At 50.3% G+C, this 19,970-nt stretch overlaps 3 protein-coding genes across 4 annotated transcripts; 2 read left to right on the plus strand and 1 right to left on the minus strand.

The window, feature by feature from the left end:
• Nucleotides 1-367: 367 nt before the first annotated feature.
• INPP5E (inositol polyphosphate-5-phosphatase E) lies at nucleotides 368-10,376 on the plus strand. Its single transcript, XM_038156142.1, has 11 exons — nucleotides 368-500; nucleotides 1,223-2,274; nucleotides 3,730-3,853; nucleotides 4,047-4,144; nucleotides 4,682-4,806; nucleotides 4,916-5,035; nucleotides 5,407-5,514; nucleotides 6,268-6,429; nucleotides 6,976-7,091; nucleotides 7,894-8,030; nucleotides 9,013-10,376. The coding sequence occupies exons 2-11, from the start codon at nucleotides 1,433-1,435 to the stop codon at nucleotides 9,143-9,145; spliced, it is 1,965 nt and encodes a 654-aa protein (XP_038012070.1). The 5' UTR covers nucleotides 368-500; nucleotides 1,223-1,432; the 3' UTR covers nucleotides 9,146-10,376.
• Nucleotides 10,377-10,583: 207 nt separating this feature from the next.
• Nucleotides 10,584-16,471, minus strand: PMPCA (peptidase, mitochondrial processing subunit alpha). Its single transcript, XM_038156143.1, has 13 exons — nucleotides 16,419-16,471; nucleotides 16,030-16,232; nucleotides 15,847-15,926; nucleotides 15,492-15,574; nucleotides 15,101-15,195; nucleotides 14,855-14,955; nucleotides 14,251-14,514; nucleotides 13,959-14,051; nucleotides 13,594-13,712; nucleotides 13,065-13,155; nucleotides 12,885-12,947; nucleotides 12,364-12,508; nucleotides 10,584-12,069 (listed from the first exon to the last, which is right to left on the minus strand). Exons 1-13 carry the CDS (start codon nucleotides 16,469-16,471, stop codon nucleotides 11,900-11,902), a joined length of 1,560 nt encoding a protein of 519 aa, XP_038012071.1. The 3' UTR covers nucleotides 10,584-11,899.
• Nucleotides 16,438-19,901, plus strand: ENTR1 (endosome associated trafficking regulator 1). 2 transcript variants are annotated; one of them, XM_038156144.1, is made up of 7 exons: nucleotides 16,438-16,724; nucleotides 16,801-17,001; nucleotides 17,439-17,512; nucleotides 17,632-17,743; nucleotides 18,476-18,538; nucleotides 19,321-19,457; nucleotides 19,740-19,901. In XM_038156144.1, exons 1-7 carry the CDS (start codon nucleotides 16,458-16,460, stop codon nucleotides 19,831-19,833), a joined length of 948 nt encoding a protein of 315 aa, XP_038012072.1. In that variant the 5' UTR covers nucleotides 16,438-16,457; the 3' UTR covers nucleotides 19,834-19,901. The 2 variants fall into 2 exon arrangements, with proteins under 2 accessions (XP_038012072.1, XP_038012073.1); XM_038156145.1 differs by lacking the exon at nucleotides 19,321-19,457.
• The last annotated feature ends 69 nt before the right edge of the window (nucleotides 19,902-19,970 follow it).

Below are 19,970 nucleotides of genomic sequence, written 5' to 3' on the forward strand. Positions count from 1 at the left end.
GGCTCTGGCACAGTTTCCCAGAGAAGCTGTGGCTGTCCCATCCCTGGCAGTGTCCAGGGTCAGGCTGGACAGGGCTTGGAGCAGTGTGTCCATATCCATGGCACAGGCTGGCAACTGGGTGAGAGCCTCAAGCTCCCTACCACCCCCAGCCTATGCTTCTACGCTCCCCGTTTGTACTGAAATGTTCAAAACTGAAGCCTTAGGCTTAATACAGGCAACTTTTCAAGTTCTTCCCGTGTCACACGTTTATCTTAAGCTGCTTTTTAAACGCCGCCTTCCCCCCGTGTCGCGACAGCCGCGACTCGGCGCGGGCGCTGCCGGGCGCTCCTCCGGCCGCCGGGGGGCGCTGCGGGCGGGCCGGGCCGGCGCTGCCCCCGTTGCCACGGCCGGGCCGGGGCGGCCGCAGCAGCGGCACCGGCAGCGGAACGGGCACCGGCAGCGGAACGGGCACCGGCAGCGCCGCTGCGACCGCGGATACCGGCGAGGAGCCTGAGGAACCGGTAAGGGCCCGCGCTGCGTCCTGCCCGCGGCGGCGGGGAAGGGGCGGCCCCGGCGGGCGGGGGGCGCGGCCGCTGTGAGGGCGAGGGCCGGGGCCGGGTCCCTCACGGCCGGCCGGGGGATGCGGGCGGCCGCCCCTCGGTGCCGAACCCGCGCTCGGGGCTGCGATCACCGCGGGTCGCCCTCCCGAGGGCCGGGGGAAGGCTGGTCCGCGGTAGCCGCAGAATGACGAGGTGCTTCCCCCGTGTAGAAATGCAGCCGGAGCCCGGTCCCGGAGCCTAGAGCCGCCCCCGGGGCGTTTTCTCGGGGTCAGCGGCGGGGAGCGGGCTTGGTGCAAGGCAGGCAAAGGCGGCAGCGATTTCCCGGCTGAGGGATCGCTGGAAATTTCCTGGCCTCGGGCGACCGGGGCTGCGGGCTGGTCGTGCTGGTGACGCCTGTGTACAGCAAGGACAACGAGCTGTGGTTTCTGTGCAGCTGAAATTCCCTTTCGTGCTAACAGGGCGTGCAGGCTTTCCTTAAAGAAGGGCGTACACAGCCGTACGTGAGGTCTCTGCTCTGCTTTTGGGGTAAAAAACGGGGAAGAACAGTGATTTTCTAACAAGGTCACGTTAAGGTGTGAGTTGTGCTAGAGGGAGGTCCTGCAAGGAGATGCTTTCTGATCGAGGAGTACATTTGGCAGCTCGGTAACTTTTCATTCTTACCTCTTTCTCCTGGGGGAATGCAGGTACCCCACGTCTTGGAATTTTGCAGACAATGCACCTGCCTGCACGTTCACCTGCCCTTCATCCCCAGCTAAAGGCTGAGCTGTCTGCAATTCCCATGCCTTGCTGGCTGAGTAAAGCCCTGTGAACCCACAGGGTGATAAAGGGAAGGAAACGATGCTTTGAGGAACTTTTCATCTGGAGCAGCATCCACAGCTGGTACCTGGGGGACAATGAGCACTCCAAATGGATTTCCGCAGCACTCAAGGGTGTGTCTTACTCGGAGCATGGAGGGTGGAGCAGTACAGGACCTGCAGGCGAAAAAAGCTGGAAAAGCGGCCAAAAAGGAGGGTGGAGGTGATGGGGCACCTCCGAAAATAGGCACTCCCATAAGTGAGACCTTAAAGCTTCTGCCAGAAGAGCTCAAAGCCAATATGAAAATTAAATCGATCACTCCAAGGCCCCCTCGGAAGCCCCGGCTGGAACGTGCTGCATCCCTGGATGAAAAGAGCTGGAGGAAGTGGAGACGATTTAGGACAAGCCAGGAAAGTCTGACCGATCCCAACGAGACGAGCTCCTCCAACGGTTCCCTGCAGGAAGCGTCGCCCAGCCCTCCCACCCGGGGCAGGGCCAGCCCCTGCAATCCCTGCTGCCAGCAGGATTCCTTGCACAGTTCACCAGACGCCTTGGAAGCCAGTCCCGGGGGGAAGAGCAGGGGAGGCGCCTCGGACCTGGGCAAACGAGCCTCCGAGATCTCCAGTGCCTTTGGGGGGCTCCTGCGGGGGAAGGGGTTCGCGGGGGGCAAACCCCGGCTGTCCCAAATCATGCCGGCCCGCCCCCTGCCCCCCATGGAGCTCAACGTGGCCTCGCACTCCCTGAGGACAGCTAATAGGATCGACTCGGATTGTCTGGATTACCGACATTATTCTCAGCACAAGTTTGGGAGGGTGAGCAGCAGCCTCAGCGACTCCAGGCTGCAGGGCAATGGGACTCTCTATGACAACTGCTCCACAGACTCCATGAAATCCACCTTCAGCGTGCTCACTCCCATCCGAGCCAAGGATGTTCGCAGCAGGTAGGGCTCCCCCAGCTTTTCTCCTGCTTCTGGGGTGTCAGCAGGGAGGAGAACCCCGCTGGGCAGGGAACTTCTGAGCTCAAAAGCCATTCTGTGTTATTTAACCTGCTGTGAAGAGAGTAGCAAGATGAAGAGATCAGTGCAATCATCTGTATTTGCTCCTTTCAGCTAAGTATTTTCATAAATACGAGTCTGGTTTGCTGTCAGTTTGCTTGTGATATTAACATAATCTGGTTGGAGAATTAAGAAGTGGTGGCTGTGCATGCCAGCAGTTGGGAAAACTGGTTTTTTTTTAGAAAAATTTAAAAGTACATTGGGCTTGAACCAAAATGATAAATTACAGAAAAAAAATAGCACCAGGTATTTTAAATTGAAATTGTCATGCAGCATTATCACAATCCTGTGAGGTGCTGAGCAGAGGTTGCACTCGTTTGGTTTCTGGCAGGATCAAATTATGATCTGGGAACTACTCCAGTATCCCACAGGAGCTCCTCTGCAGGAGGGAAAAATCTAATCATTGATCCAGAGCGTGGGAGTCAGTAGTAGGCAGGAAATAATTCTGAGATAAAGTGTTACTAGCTGGTAAAAAAGCCCCAAAGATAGATTGTTACTTGTTTGCCACAAGGGTTTTCTTTCCCATTCCTCCCTGAAGCAGCTGGAGCCAGCTGGGTTGCCCGGAGCTCCCTGACATTATTCTCTGGTCATTATTTGCAGAGCTTAAGCAAGATTAAAAATGCTTATTCGACGTGCAGTCCCTGTGCCAGCATCCCTCACCTCTGTAATCATGTCCTTCAGAGAGGCAGGTGCTGTGGGATGCATCTGCCCTTCCCAAAGGGGATATTTTGAGACCTCAGGCTCAATAAATTATTTTCTTGAAGCTGATTTGATGAGCTGAACTGAAGGAGGGCTGTGAGTTTGAGTTTTTGGTTAGGAGAAACCTGATGCCAGAACACTGGCAATGGTGCAGCTGGTTTTATGTTGGAAGTAAACTGAGCTGCTTCAAGGCACTCAAATTTAATGGAATCACAGAATGGTTTGGGTTGGAAGGGACCTCAAAGCCCATCCAGTGCCACCCCTGCCATGGCAGGGACACCTTCCACTGGCCCAAGCTGCTCCAAGCCCTGTCCAGCCTGGCCTGGGACACTTCCAGGGATCCAGGGGCAGCCAAGGCTCCTCTGGGCACCCTGAGGTTATCAAACCAATTTCTTTGTTCTGTGTCTGGATGAGTTTAGTGGGGCTGAAGACTTTGGATGGCTTCAGCAGCATCAGCCTCACCATCACCCTTGCGTCCTGGCTTTGGAAGGAACTCCAGGCAAGCAGAACGATTTATAAATATCAAATTCCTTCTTCTTAAAGGTATACTCTTGATTACTTCAAGATGCAAACACTACACATCGATATCCCAGCTGCCCTGCCCTTTCCTTAGATGCTCTTTTTTGGGTTTTCTGTCCACAGGAGCTATTTGGAAGGCAGCCTTCTGGCAAGCGGTGCCTTAATGGGAGCAGAAGAACTCAGCAGGTATTTCCCTAATCGGAGTATGGGAATCTTTGTGGCCACCTGGAACATGCAGGGGCAGAAGGTGAGTGCAGGGTCCCTTGGCAATAAAGTTACCCCAGCTCTGCTGAGAGGACTGGGTGATGTTTTTCTGTTCAAGATTGTGTTCCTTGTCAGTCATCTTTGTCAAATCACAAGGTATTTTTCTAGTAAAATCTTTGCATAACTAATACTGCTTTTCTTTTCTTCCCTTTCCTTTTAAATTTCTGGTGTAATAGGAACTTCCAGTGAATCTGGATGACTTCTTATTGCCAACAGATCCAGACTTTGCCCAGGACATGTATGTCATTGGGGTTCAAGAAGGCTGTCCAGACAGGTAGCAAAAACAATGTAATGAACCATCTTCTTTTATTGTTAACTAATCATTTTGCTCTGAGTTAGACTAGAAATAGTCTCCATTGTATTCCTAATATTTTCAATAATCAACCCCTTTAACAGGACTGAATTCTATTGCATGAGCACCCGAGGAAATGGGATTTAGAGGGAAAAGTCACAGAGATCTGTAAATCATAAAATCCCAGAATGGTTTGGGTTGGAAAGGACATTAAAGCCCACCCAGTGCCACCCTCTGCCACGGGCAGAGACACTTTGCACTAGACCAGGGGGCTCCAGGCCCTGTGCAGTCTGGCCTTGGACGCTCCCAGGGGTGGAACAGCTTCTCTGTGCATACAAAATTTCATCCTGATGCCAAAGCTCTGCTGATTTCCGTGGCACCTCAGCAGCCACCCCTTAGCTGAGCGCAGGGAGGTTTTGCTTCTGCCTGGATGTTGTGTGTGAGGGGGATTGCTGTGAGCCCGAGGCTGACGTGCTCTCCTGGCTGGCTGTGTGATGCAGCTCTTGTTCTCTCCTGCAGGAGGGAGTGGGAGATCCGCCTGCAGGAGACGCTGGGCCCCCACTACGTCCTGCTGCACTCGGCGGCTCACGGGGTGCTCTACATGTCCGTCTTCATCCGCAGGGACCTCATCTGGTTCTGCTCGGGTGTGTGGGGAGCTGAGGGCGCTGTGCCCTGCCCTTTTCTCCCTCTCCTAACCTCCCTGCTCACTGTCAGAAGCGTTTCAGCAACAGCATCTTCTCTCCCTCCTTCCAGAGGTGGAGTATGCCACGGTGACAACTCGAATCGTGTCTCAGATCAAAACCAAGGGAGCTCTGGGAATCAGCTTCACGTTTTTTGGGACCTCCTTTCTCTTCATCACCTCCCACTTCACATGTGAGATATTTGCAATCTTGCTACGAGCGTCCTGGTTGAGGGAGGAAGGGAGGGAGCTGTACAGAGGGTAAAAAGCTGGACAAGCTGAAGCCAAAGCTCAGGATTGCTGAGCTGAGAAGGATAAGGGAGGAGGTTTGTTTGGTAACAAACTTACAAAAGAACTGTGATTGTGGAAACAGAAATGAGCTCTGCACCATTGTGTCCCTTTTCCCACACTTTCTGTCATCATCATTCCGTGCAGACACTCCCAGAGTGTCACGTTTTTTATGTGGAAAACATCTGATACCCTTTGGAAGCTCCTGGTATAACCAAAAATGATCGTTGAATGAAAATGATTCCCTGTGGGCAGTAATGTGGTTTCTGTCTTGCAGCTGGGGACAGTAAAGTGAATGAGAGGAAACTGGACTACAATAAAACCATTCAAGCCCTTACACTTCCCAAGAACGTTCCGGACACAAATCCGTATCGATCCAGCTCTAGTAAGTGTGACTCCATGAGCGTGGGGGAGCCCAGCTCAGCAGAGTCTGGGCACTGTCTCAGTCTGCACTGGGAAAGAGACAAGAACAGTGATCATCTGAGACTGTGTGAAAAGAAACTACAGCTCTTTTTGACTGAGGATGGTTATTACTCCCATGATTTTTTTTTTCCTTGAAACTGGGAATTTGAGAAAAAAATTGAAATGGGAGAGAGAAAATTCAAAAGGGAATTTTTACATGATGTATTTTTTTTAGCAATATGATAATTTTGGTTTAATCATTATCAATATTACAGATGTGTTTCACTTTCCAGGTATTTTCTAGAACAATTAGGAATGACTTTATTTCAAATTTAAGAGAATAACCCTTATGTCACTTTGCATGTACACAGGTCAGAGCATTGTTTGCCAAAGTCCATTATTGTTTCCTAATACTGTGCTGACAACTTGATACCTAGACAGATAATTAGGTCCTTCTACTAGGAAATTTAATATACTCTTTATCTGCAGTGTAGCTCTTTGTGTTCCCTCTGGTGTTGGGTCCTATAGATAGTTTGGTCTATTTTCAGCTTTTTCTGTGGTTTTTAACATTTCTGTTCTGTTTTCTCCTGGGTGTTAAATTCCCATATTCATTGGTGATCACAGGTAGAAAACATACCCAAAATCACATGTCCAGGTAGTGAAAAGAAAGAATTTCTCCCTCGAACACATTCAGCAGCATCCCTCGAGCACTTGTGCTGTGATTTTGAATTTGCAGGTGATGTCACAACTCGGTTTGATGAAGTTTTCTGGTTTGGGGATTTCAACTTCCGGCTGAATAAGGATCGGGAGACGGTGGATTCCATCCTGAGCCAGAACCCGGACACAGACGTGTCCAAGCTCCTGGTGTATGACCAGCTGACCAGCGAGATGAGTCGGGGTAAGGGGCAGCTGTTCATCTCCCTCCTCTCCAGAAACAAAGTTACCTGCACACAGGAGTAATGTCAGCCCGGTCCCCATTTCCTGGAGACCTTTCCTGCTTTCTTTGGTTAAGTTCCCTAAAAAAAGGAGTCAGCAGCTGTCAAATACAGTGGCAGTGTGTCAAGGGACCTGTTGCTGTAGCAGTTTGCTCTGTTTAATGTAACCTCCCAAGCCATTTGCTGCTGTTTCATCTGACTCCTCCATAACCTGGGCATCTTTCTGTCCCAGTGTCCAGGGAATTTAGATTTGAACAGCTTTTTCAAAGCAGCACAAGCTTTCAGTGTAAGGGGAAGTGCATGGAGCAGTTCTTCTTTGTTGAATTGACCACTGACTAAACAGCCACTGGCTGTTTTTTATCCTCTCCATGCCAGGACTGGAGCTTGCTCCCTTTCTGGAGCCCAAGCCCAGGTTTTTCTGGGATGTACATGGCTGTTGTTTCCAGCCAGCATTACACAGTTCTCAGAAAGGAGGAGTTTGTTCATGCCATTCTCCCCTTCCCTTACAGGGTCTATTTTCAAAGGATTCCAAGAGGCTGATATCCATTTCCGTCCTTCCTACAAGTTTGACATAGGAAAGGACAGCTATGACACCACCTCCAAACAAAGGACTCCCTCCTACACGGTAAGGGACGATTAGGAGTCAAAGGGGATTCAGTTGTGCTGACATTTGTTGCTTAAGGGCGGCTGGGACTTGTGGAAGAAAGGACTGTAGAATTTGTGAGCACAGGGAGAGTTTGGCACAGGCTGTTAATCTTATTTTCCCTGCCTTACATCCTGTCTGAGTGGGCTCTCCCCTGTGCTCAGAGCTGGCACAGAACTGTTGGGATCAGACAAGGAATGGATCTCCATCCAAGGGCTCGTTAACTTCACCAAGTGGAGTGTGATTGTAACGTTTTTTCCTGGGGTTTGGAGCTGATCTGATAAGCTCTCAACACCCAAACGTTACACCCCAGAATAGCTCAGCATTCATTGGGAGGCATAAAAGGAGCAGGAGGCTGATGTGACAGCGTCAGGAACAAAAAAGGTTTAATAAAGGCAAAATAACAAACTCAAACCGACCCAGGTGCCACAGGCTTGTGCTCCTGGTAAAGACACCTCACAAAAGCCATTTGGTTTCTTTGTTCTGTCCTTTTCTACTAAATGGCCCAGGCTGGACCTTTTGGCTTATGGCAAATTAGCTGTCCCCAAACTCGAGGTGAAGCCCCCAAGGTCCTATCAGTGATTTTCCTACCTGATCACTGAGATAAAGTTCTGGCTCTTTCCATTTTGGGGGACAGAGGAAAGTTCTGTCACTCTGTCCATAGGGGGCACATTCCTACATGCGATGAATGAATGGATTTGTCTCTTGTGAAGCAGTGCTGCTTGCCAGGTGGGTGATGTGCAGAGGGAGTCACCCTCACTGTCCCCTCTGCCCCTGCCTCCAGGACCGGGTGGTGTTCCGCAGCCGCTACAAGGATGACATCCAGGCTGTCAAATACTCCTCTTGTCCTGTCATCAAAACCTCAGACCACCGACCTGTGTTTGCCTTGTTTCGTGTCAAAGTGAGGCCTGGCAGGGACAAGTGAGTACCTCCTGCAGCTCCCCATGACTGATTGCCCCAGTGACCCCGAGGATATCCTCCTGTGTCTATCCCTGCAGCCTGCTGGGTTTTACCCAGTACATGCTGGTGGGCAGAGCAGTAAGAGCTTAAACCTTGCCCTGACAGCTGAAATCCCTGCTGCCAGGTCTCTTAATCCTTCTGAGGGGGATAAACAGAGCCCATTGGAATCGAATGTAAATCTGTGTTTTATCTGAGATGCAGCTCTTTGTTTTCCCTATCAGCATGGGCAGCTTTCCTCTTCTCTTCCTCTTTCCCTGTTTAGGATCAGTTCTGTTTTCCATCCCCATTTGGATGTCAGTGGAGCATTTTGAGATCTTCCCAAGTTCTTAATGTCCTACATAGGCTGTTGTAGGCTGTTGTATTAGTAGAACTCCTTAGGAAATTTGGTTTGGAATTCTTCTCTTTTTCGTGAGTAACATGGTCAGGGATTTCAAGACCTGAATATCTCAAAAAGTGATTTCTCAAAGTATTTGATCAGCAGTGCAATTACAATGGGAATTTTTGTTTCAGGGTATTAAATACCCATTAAATAGCAGTGTGTGATGGGCTGCTCAGGTTTCCTCTCTAAAAGAGACCAAGGTAAGAATTGTTGAGATGAACCACAACAGTGAGTACACCAAGTTAGCAGTTACCTGGTAAAGCTTTTCAAATGAGTGGGTTTTAGTTCAGAGTCATTAAGAAAGTCCTCTATATATGAAAGCAGGTGAGTTCATACTAAAATTTAAAGTACATTTCCCTTTTACAACCAGCATTTAAAGTATTGTGAAAAACCTTAACTTGTTGCTGTGGAAGAACAACTCTTGTTTCTCCCACAACAGTCGCTGAATGCCTTAAGAAAGTAAAAATCAGATTTGTGGCCTTTGTTGTATGAGGTAGCAGGGAAATGCTGGGCAAACAAGAACCTTTTTATGCCCTGACCTGCTGGCTTGTGTTCCTGTTGCAGCATCCCCCTGGCTGCAGGGCTGTTTGACAGAGATCTGTATTTAATCGGAATAAGGAGGCGGGCCACAAGGGAACTCCTGAGACGCCGGGAACAGAAGGACCAAAGATCCAGCAGCATATGTAGCATTTCTTGAGCTGAAAGCTCTGCAGTGCTTGTGGTAGAGGTGCCCTGAAAGAGGATTTCAGACCGTGGCAAACTCTGCAGGGAATTGTCTGCATAAGCACCTCTGGCAGTTGCTGTGGCTTGTGAAGAATGTCTTAAACCTCATCCTGGATTCATCTGCATGAGCTAATCCATGTAGCTCAAACGCTTCTGCCTAAGGAAAGGAGTCAGTTCTTTAAGACATCCATCCCAACTGGTGTAATTGATTTATTTTTAACCAGACTATCTTAGGAAGCCACTGGGTGCAGACCCTTGGTTCCCCTCCGGGCAGGGGCACAGCTGCTGGACTGACATCACCCAGAGCAGGGGACCTAAGAAAAGCCTGCAGAAAGGTGAATCCTTTGTTTGTCTCTTCGGTTTGGTCAGATTACCTTTCATCCAGTGTGGGGTTGGGTTTGCTCCTTCTCTGTAGCCAAGTGTTGGTATTCTGTACAAGGAGTAAAGGGACCAGTTCATGGCAGTTGTGTGGATGGATGGTGCTCCTGTGTTGGGCTTTTTGGGTCCTCTACAGCAAATTGTTTGTGAATGTACTCCTGTACATCGAAGTGTAGAAACATTGCCTTTCAATAATCATTCTATAGGCCTTCTGTTACTAAGGGGGTAAATACCAAACTCTCAGGCCATATATTTGTCTGCTGAGACTGCTTGAAGCCATCCCTTCCTGAACTCACTTGTCCTGCCCAGGGCTGATTAAGCACTACCTGCCTTCAGCAGCAGGAGCTGGAGTTTATCTGAGAACAGGCACTGTGTGATGCTTCACCAAAGCGATGCCCAGTGAGTGCACCAGGGAGGTTTGCAGAGCAACTGCAGCCACTCAGCTCCACACAGCTCCATTACCTCCAGTCACAGTCAATTCCTTTTGGTTTTATTTTTCCAGATCAGTAAACTGTGAATAACTTGCTATTTCTGAGGTAGTGTTGTCTTAAGGCTATATATACTACAAGGACCAGTACGGCACTGGTAAAATGTTAAGTACAGCTAATAATTAAGAACTCCTCATGGGCACAGATGGGATCATTAATCACCTTAGGACCTAAAACATCATGCAAACACCTTGGAGGAAGTGCTGCTGACTATGCAACCTGTCCAAGACAGGCTCCTGTTCTGCGGTACATTTATGGCACTGACCTGTCTGTAGCCATCAGGTATTTGGATTTCCTTTCTTTTTAAAGGAATAAAAATAAACTAATGCAATACCTTAAGTGAGAACCAGCTTTTGTTGTTGTCAGAACCAGAGTTCTTTGTTTGTGGTGTGTGTTTGGGTGACCTGGGCCTTCAGCTGGAGGGGTGGGACAGAGTTCTCTGTAATTTCTCTGTAATCTCTGTTCTGTTTGCACTGAACAAAGCATGCTCCACTGGCCAGCTCAGGGAACCCTTGGCAGATGAATTTCAGAACTCTTACTACTTGCTCAGTTGTTCAGAGGTCTCTTTATTTCCTCACAAGCATACACAACAACTGAACAGGACTCCCACACTGTGGGCTCTGCAGGAAGCAATGCAGCATTTTCTCTGGAGTTGCACGAGGAAAGGATGGGGTGAAGCAGGTAACAGCAGCCTCAGTGCTCTGCTCCCAGCTGCACTGCTCCTTACCCAACACATCTAGCAGTGAAGAGCTGCAGTGCAGCTGTCTTGTCTTTTTAAACCCATGTATTGGGGGGTTATATAAATCCAGTGTTTTATTTGAGTCTCCATTTCTTTAGCATGTCACACACGTGGCACTTGGCTTTCTGTGACATGGTGTCAGTCAAGATTGTGTTTCTAAATGTTGTGATTTTGTAATCTTGACTTGCAGCTGAGCCACATCTCTGCTGTGAGACTGATTGTGTCTTCTTTTTGCAAGGCCATAAGTCCAATTGGGTGACACTGAGGAAATGAGGCACGAGTTAAGGGTGCAGCAGCAGCAACTCATTTAATAACTGTTTGTAAAGCAACTCTGGAGGAAAAGAACTTTTATTATACTTTAGCACAGTTCATGTCCAAGTGAAAAACCTAAAGAATAGGATCAACCTCATTCTCAAGTGTCCATTATGTACAGTAGCTCTGCAGAGGAACTCCACAGAAAATTGGTTCTGTCATGGGGCTGCTTTCCTTGGAACTCTAGCCAGATGATGAAGTTATTCCCAGCTGGGTGATTCCTTGTCAGATGGTGAATTACACTGATGAAATGGATCCATGATTTGGAACAAAATCTGGATTGCAGGAAACTTTTTGGCTAACTTCACAGGGACAGTAACTATTATTTTCCTAATTCAGTTTGACCAAGCCGTGGTTCACCCTGGTAACAGTTATAAATATTCTCTGAACTGAGACATGAAAGCCAAGCTGTTTAAGGTGCCAAACATTCCTCAGGAAGGGCACAGTGGGGACAGCCCCACTTCCCCTGCTGGGGTGATGAAGAGGCAGTGACTGACTGCTCAGAGATGTGCTTGCACTGTAGTGATGAACATTTTGGCTTGCTCTGTTCTGCCCACAGCCAAGAGAAGGGTGTCAACACCCATCTTCTCTTGTAACCTACTCAGAGGGTCAAACTCCTCCTCCAGAGCCAGCGCTGCCTCCTCACACGAGCTCTGCACAGTCCAGTGCTCCAAAGCAGCTTTGCTCAGCTCCATGCTTGCACAGAACGCCTGGGAGCACTGGGGGGAGGGAGGGTGGTACAGCAACGTGAGAATGAAAAAAAAAAACCATTAAAAAAGAAGGGATTTGAGGCAGGGCGGGAGGCGCTGCTCTATCGGAAGAGGCGGTAGAGCCGCGGGAGCCGCCCGTCCTTGCTGGAAAGCGCGGCCTGGATGTGCTCGTACGTGGGCAGGTCTGTCAGGTCACCCAGGGCAGCCACTGCTGGCTTCTTGTGCAGCATCTTAGTCACCACCCTCTTGATATCACTGGGTTTCACCTGACCTGCAGGCAGAAGAAAGGCAGAGCTGTGACACCTCCGCTGTGAACAGCACAAAGCAGCTTTAGGCCCGTGCTCAGAAAACCAACTCTGTATCTTCTCCACCCTGATTCTTGTTTTCCCTTCCCTCTGACTAAAATAAGCCCTGTGCTGTTAACTGTGAAAGCAATTAGGATCAGTTTGAAATGTATTTCTGGAGTATTTATACCCCCTGACTTTCAGAGGTAATTCATCAGTGCTATCACATTTTAACTGTACCCACAGCTCCCTCAAGGCAAGGCAAAGCATTGTCTACTCACTGATGAGGTCACAGAGCTCATGAGGTAGCTTCCTTGTGTTTGTTGCCAGAACCTGCCTCCCCACATCTTCAAAGATCACTGGCCGAGACTCCAGGTTCATCATGAGCATGGACTTGAGCTGTGTCTTTGCTCTCTCAAGTTCTACCTGTGAATGAGCAGGAAATTAAAAAAATTCTGGTTGCTGCTCTGGTTGCTGTAGTACAGGGTAACATGGAAGAGTTCTGCAGGCACCTCTCTCTTTGTGGATGCATTGCTAATGTTGCTGTGTTCTTTTACAGAAATATATAACAAAATTATCTATAAAAACCCATTCTAGCACAGTCAATGCAATGCATTCACAGAACCCCAGACTGGTTTGGGTTGGAAGGGACCTTAAAGCCCATCCAGTGCCACCCCCGGCCACGGGCAGGGACACCTTCCAGTATCCCAGGTTGCTCCAAGCCCTGTCCAGCCTGGCCTTGGACACTTCCAGGGATTATTTCAGCTCAAAGACCATCTGCAAACTCCAATGTGCTGCTGACCTCTCCCACTGCTCCTGCCATGAGGATGAATTCCCTGGTGATGATTTCCACCATCTCCCGAACCTGGGGAAAACAGATCATGGAGAGAAGATCAGGACAATGCTTCTTGTGTCCACAGAACTCTGGCACTGATGTGGTCACTGTTCAGGGACTCCTGTCTCTGAGTACAGGACTCTGTACCTGTTTTGGATCTGCACTGGCATGGATGCACAGCAGACCTGTGTCCTCATAGCTGTGGTGGTAAGAGGTGGCGTTGTACATCCAGTGGTGCCTGCGAGTTTACAAACAGTAATTTAAAATTTAAAACCCGGAATTTACAATGTGAAAATTAAACATGGACAGTGAGCACCCTCCCAGTGCAATCTCAGGATTCTCAGCAGTGCGGTGAGAATTGTCAATCCCTGCTTCTGACAATTGATGCACGTGGCATCTACTCCCTTCTCTCCCCTTGAATCCTTGAATCCAGGACAATACAGAGCCAATCCTGTTAATATTCCCTGATTAAAGCATGGACAGTGCTAGCAGAAGAAAACACAACTCCTGGTCACTTCTGCCCTTTACTTTCACCCTCTCAAAATGCCAACTGACACACCAGTCCCACGTTCCAAGCAGAATAAACTGATGTAAAACCTGGTGGGATTTGCTTTTTTCCATGTAAACCCGCTACAGGATTGTTCCTGGCAGCCCTGAAGCAGCAAGACAAGCCCACCTGTTGAGCACGTTGAGGTACAGCCGGGTGAACATGCCCTTGCCAGGCCCTCCAGCTGAAAAAGAGCCACCACCTCCCATCATCATGTTCAGCACCGCAAAGGGAATGAAATCGTCCTCCTGCATTGCAAGGACAACCCCGGGTAAGGGCAGAGCTCTGGAGGGTCTGGGGCGAGTAAAGGGGAGGGGAAAAAACACAGCACAGGAGCAGTGTGAAGGTCAAAGCCTTCGGCAGAGTGTCGTGGAAAATGCTGCTTGTTTTGATGTGCAGCAGCAAAAATGTCAGGGTTTGTGGAACGAGTCAGTGTTCCTGCATCCTCCACAGAACAGGGGACACAAAAGGAAGGATTTCAGGTCAATACTTACTAGAAACGAGCAGCTTTCTAACCCAATCATGATGTGGGTGAGCTCTGGGATGGGAGTAGGGCCCAGACTCACATCGGACATGTCTTTTTCAACCTGTGGGAAGGGCAGGCAGATCATCACCACCAATTTTCACAGCTCTTGTACTCAGTTTGATAAACTTGATACAATTAACACCAATTAACAGCTGTCATGGCCAGTTTGAGGCTCATGAAATGTAACTTAAGAAAAGCAAAAGCCTGGAGAGAAATCAGCAAATCCCAGCAAGCTGCTGGCTGCCACCTGCACCACGTACCTTGATGATGCCTCCGGTGTACTGAGCCACGGACCTGTCCACAGCCCTGCCCTGCCCCGAGCCCCACACGGGCTGCACCCCCAGCAGGTATTTCCTGGCACACTCCACCAGGTGCTCGTGCTCAATGCCCACCCCAGCCAGCACCATCCTGTCGGGGGTGTAGTAGCTGCTCAGGTACGAGTGCAGCACGGCCCGGTCGATTTTGTCTGTGTTCTCCACGGGGCAGAACCTGTTCAGTCCCACCGTGTTGTCTCTGAAGGCTGCCTAGAATGGAACAGACACATTGAAGTCACAAACATCACTTCATTTTTCTCTAAACATCTTTCTGCTTTGGAATTAAACCCACATCTGAGAGAGGAAAACCTGAGAGGATTTCAACTCGTCAGCATTTTGTCACCGGCATCAACAAAGGGAAATTACAAACAGAATTGTTTTTTAGTTTGGGTTAGAATCTTCCACATGTGGAGAATGCTGGATTTCAAAGGGAAGGGACAGCCAAATTCTCCCAGAATAACAGAAAATCTGGTTTTAGAACAGTCTGAAATAAACCCTGAAGCTGCCAAACCACAGGAGGAATGCAGCAGGGTGGAATGCCCAGCGTTACCGCGTGGATCATTTCTGTCAGGAGAGGCTCTGGGTCGGGTCTCATGTTCAGATCCTCCAGCTCAAACCTTATGGCCATTCGGGTCATCTCAATTTCTTCATCTGCAACGAGACAAAGCAAGGCATGGCAACCCCCACACAGAGCACCCGGCTGCTGCAAGGTCACTCCTGAGAGAATTCTGAGCTCTTAGGAGCAAGCCATGTGGTGGAAATGGATTTTCTGAGGCAGAGGGTTGTGCTGCCACACCTGATAGCCTGGGCTGGAGGGCTACATCAGCCAGCAGGTTGACCACGGTGTCCAGGCCTCTGGCATCAGCAGACACTGCGTACATGATGGTGTCCCTGCAACACAAAACCAGGGTCTGCACTGAGACACCACTGCTGGGGTCATTCAGTGTCATCTCAGCGTCAGGACATCACAGATGAAGCTGTTCTAATCATTAAATGCTACTGAAATTAAACAGATCTGATTTTTATAACCTTTTCAGGCTCACTTTTGTAGCTTCCCAGCAGCCCAAACAAATGGATTTCTGCTGCTTGGGAACACAAAGTGGCTTTTCCTGCCCCACACCAGGAAAAGAGATTCAAAGTGCTGTCAGTGCTGCAGCAGCCAGGTAAGAGCAGAAGAAGCAGCCCACCTCGAGGCCTGGCAGTCACAAATGCCTCCATGCTTCTCCAAGGTGAGGAGAATTTCGTCTTTGCTGCCAAACTGAGCCGTGGACTAAGGAAGAAGATACCAGCGTTATTAATTAGTAAAGCAATAACTGTTTATAACCCTTCAGTGTAACCCAGAGCATCTCTGACATTCTTTCAGTCCAATCACTACATGCCAACCTTGGAGGCGAAACCATAAAGGCTTTTAAAATATAATTACAGTCACAATAACGAATAAGCAATTAAGATTCTGCGACTCTATTGATGCTGTCACCACTGTTTAACAGCCGGGGTGCAGAGGGTCAGGCCCCCCTGTGCAGTTTTGGGCGCAGTACTCACAGAGAACGCCAGCTTCTCCAAGAAGTGCGAGATCCCGCTGAGATATTTCGCTTCGTGCCTCGACCCCGAATTCACCAGAACTGCAGCGAAGAAGAGAACAAACCAGCGTGACTTTTACACCCTGGCCCGGCCCGGGGGGAGCTGCGGCGACAGCGGCTGTCCCCGGTACTCCCCGGTACTCACCGCCCACGGTGCAGAACTGCCCGAACTTGTTCTGCGAGGCGACGCGGAGCCCGTTCTCCAGCACCGTCACCCGCGTCTCGAAGCGCTCCCGGCTCTCCGCCGCCGCGAACACGGCCTTGGGCACGCCGGGCAGCGGGCACGTCAGCGACACGCTGGGGTACGCGCCGCCGCCGCTGTAGCTGCGGCCCGCCGCCAGCCCGCACCTGCGGGACACCGCGCTCACCGTCACGGGCCGCCCTCCGCCGCGGCCGCTACCGAGCGCTGCTCCCCCCCAGAGCGGGTGCCGCGCGTCCCCCCGCTGTCCCCGTGCTGTCCCGCCGCGGTCCCCCCGCTGTCCCCGCGCTGTCCCCGGCCCGTGCCGTCCCCTCGCGGGGCAGGGCCGCGCTCACCGCCGGGCCGGGCCGCAGGCGCCGCGCCGCAGCCACGCCATGGCCGCCGCCATCTTGCCGCCACCGGCAGCGCGGGGTCAGGGGGCGGGGCCGCGCCTCGGGGGCGGGGCCGCGGGTGGGCGCGGCGGCGGAGGACGCGCGCTCATTGGCCCGCCGCCACGGGCAGGCCCCGCCCCGCGCCGCCCTCAGGCGGCCATGGCGGCGGAGCCGCTGCCCGGGGGCCCGGCCGAGCCCAACCCCTTCTCCTTCCGCGAGTTCGTCCGCTCCAAGGCCCGCGGCGGGGACGGCGCGGGCGCTGACACGCAGGTAAGGCCGTGCGCGGCAGCGCGGCCGGGATCCGTCCCGTCACGGCGCCCACGTCAGCCCGCTGTCCCCTCCGCAGGCGGCTTGGGCCGGGCCCGCCGTGCCCCCGCTGCCCGCAGTGCCCGCGGAGCCGGGGGACGAGCAGGAGGACGAGGAGGAGGAGGAGGAGGAATGGAGCGAGAGCTACCAGCCGCTGGCCGTGGAGCAGGCCCACCTGGGCAGCGCCGGAGCCGCCCCGGGGCCGGGCCGGGTTCCCCCCCGGCAGCCGAGCTACGAGCAGGTGAGCGCGGCCCGGCGCCCGGCACCGCTCCGGGAGAGCCGCTCGGAGCCCGGCGGTGACACGGCTCGTCTTGGCACAGCTGCCGCCACCGAGAGCTGCAGAGCAAGCTCTGGAAATGTGCATTGCAGCAGGGTCAGGGCCAGGTCTCGCTCTGTCCCGCTGTCCTGCTCATGACCCGGGTGACTTGCTCGTGCTCCTGCCCCCTGGGGTCGCGCTCGTTTACAATCCGCGGCATTAATTAGTCACTTTTTCACTGGTGCCACGTTCCTGTGCCCCTCAGTGGTTTCCAGATGGGTAAACTGAAGGTATAATTCAGCTTGAATGTATTAGAAAGCACAGGGATTTCCAGTATTAAAGCTGAACATTCTGCTGTTGATCTTGGATTGTTGCGAAAATGCACCTCGGTCCTAATAAGAATTTTTTATTTCTTTTTTCAGCTAAAAGAAGAGAATGCTATCTTGAGAAGCAAGATCAATAAGCTTCAGATTCTGTCTGAAACTCAAGCAGACAAGTGAGTGAGAAGAATTAACTTTCCTTGTAACATGAAACCATGAGATTCTTGATCCCTTCCCAGAATTTCCTTCCTAATGGTACAGGTGCTCACTGTGTGCCATCTCTTATTTTTTTAAGGTTGAGGAAGCTTGAGAAGAAGCTTGAGGAAAACAAAATCAAAGAAGAAAAGGAAGCACAGGATTTGGAAGCGATGGTGCAGCACGTGGAGCAGAATCTGCAGCTGATGACTGTAAGTGTTGGCTTTAGGCTGAGCTCAGATTCAGGAAGAAGTTCTCCCCTGTGAGGGGGGGAGGTTCTGCAGATCCCAGAAAGGAGCAGTGAGGAGGGAAGGAGGGAGCTGTTCCTAGCTCCTAAAACATTCAGAGCATGCTGGGATGTAACACAAACCTTATCCCTCCAAGGTCTGTGCTGGAATCACTCATTCCCATGTGCCTGGGTTGTTGTTATTATTATTACTATTATTAATCATTATTATTATTAAATTTTCTCATTATTATTATTAAATTTTCTCATTATTATTATTAAATTTTCTCATTGTTAGTAAATTTTATAATAATTATTCTTATTAAATTTTCTCATTATTATTTGCACTATTATATAATAATTACCTATCTATAAAGTTACATTATTTATCTATAAAAATCGTTAAAATAAATTGATTTATATATATTAATTACAATTATTTTATATAGAATAATATATAATATTATTCTGTATTATTATTAAATTTGATCATTATTATTTGCACTATTATATAATAATTACCTATCTATAAATTTACAGTATTTATATATAGAAATCATTAAAATGAATGGATTTATATATTAATTATAATTATTTTATAGAGAATAATATTATTCTGTAATAAATTATTATTATTATTATTATTATTATTATTATCATTATTATTTAATATCTCTGCTTATTTCACATCTATTCCATGATCTGTGTTGTGTTGCAGAAGAGGGCTGCCAAGGCTGAGAGCAGCGCTGCCAGACTGAGGCAGGAGAACGCTCAGCTGCAGGTACAGCAGCACTGCTGGGGCTGCAGGAGCTGAGCCAGGGGGGAGGATTGCAGGGCTTTTGCAGGCTCCGAGGAGAACGCTGGCTGTGTTTTCAGGCTCAGCACAGCCTCGGGTGTGGTGTCCTGGCAGGGCCTGGATGGTGCCAGGCCCTTCAGGGGTGAGGAACAAAGGCCAGAAACTGAAATAAGAACTTCCTTCCATGGAGGGTGGCAGAGCCCTGGAGCAAACTGGAGGGAATTCCCTGGAGCAAACTGCCCAGGGAATTCAGAGTCTCCCTCTCTGGAGACATCCAAACCCAGCTGGAATCGTTCCTGCCCCCTGCTCCGGTGCCACTGCCTCGGCAGGGGCTGTGCTGGATGCATGCAGAGCATTCCCAGCCCTGCTGGTTCGGTGATTCTGGGCAGACCCTCCCTGCAGGCAGCTGGCTCCGGGCTCCAGGCACTGTTTGCTGCATTATTGATTGCGTTATTTATTGCATTCCCTGTCCTTGTGTCAGTTAATGATTACATTCCATTCACATTCTTGCCTTGCTCAGTACACACTGAACAAATCCCAGGCACCACCAGTGAATCCATTTCTCTTTACACACATCCGTTTTAATATGTTGTTTTATCATTTAATTATAATTATCACAGTGGTAAAATTTTTGTTAACCAATAAGTATTTCAGCAAAAAGAGGTCGCATTTCAGTTCCTCCCACCCACTGAGTGCTGTGGGAATAGCTGTGGAGTATCTGCTGCGGCTCTGGGCTCGTTTCTCATGGATTCTGCCCCTTGCCGCAGGCTGAGCTGAGGAATTCCAGGCTGGAGAAGGAGGAGCTTCGGGCGGGCCAGGCGGGACTGGCCGCGGCCAAGCAGAACGCCGAGGTGGCCCAGCAGCACCTGCTGCAGGTGACAGCCAGCTCCCGAGCGTCCATCAGGTCAGCTGGGACAACTCTGCTGACACCCTGCCAGGCACGGGGCTGCTCCCGGCTCACAGATAAACGTCCTCAGGGGGTGTTTTAGGGTTGAGATTCGGGGGTTTGTGTTTTTACCCACCATGTGTTTTCCTCCAAGGGTAAAAATAAGTGGGAAGTGGGAGTCTCTGTGAGTTTCCAGTCCTGATAAAGTGCTGCTTGATAAATCACAGAATGTGGGGAAGCTGTCCCCAAACCTGCCTGGCTGCCTGTCCCCACATGTAACCCTGCATCTCTCCCATCCAGGCAGCTGCTCTCTGGGGCAGAGTCCCTGCAGCTCGTGGCTGATCTCCTGAAATGCATCGACAGAATCTCTGAGGTGCCAGAGGACGGGCTCTGAGTGACTCACACAGCACCGAGGACTTTGTTTTCATATGGAAACCATTACTAAAAAGTGAATTTTTGATACTTGGCCTCATTTTGACGTGTCAAACCGCACGCCCGGCTTCTCCATCGCAGAGACCCCCGAAGCGGGAG

Source organism: Motacilla alba, chromosome 17, assembly GCF_015832195.1.
Source record: "Motacilla alba alba isolate MOTALB_02 chromosome 17, Motacilla_alba_V1.0_pri, whole genome shotgun sequence".
NCBI classification, from domain to species: domain Eukaryota; kingdom Metazoa; phylum Chordata; class Aves; order Passeriformes; family Motacillidae; genus Motacilla; species Motacilla alba.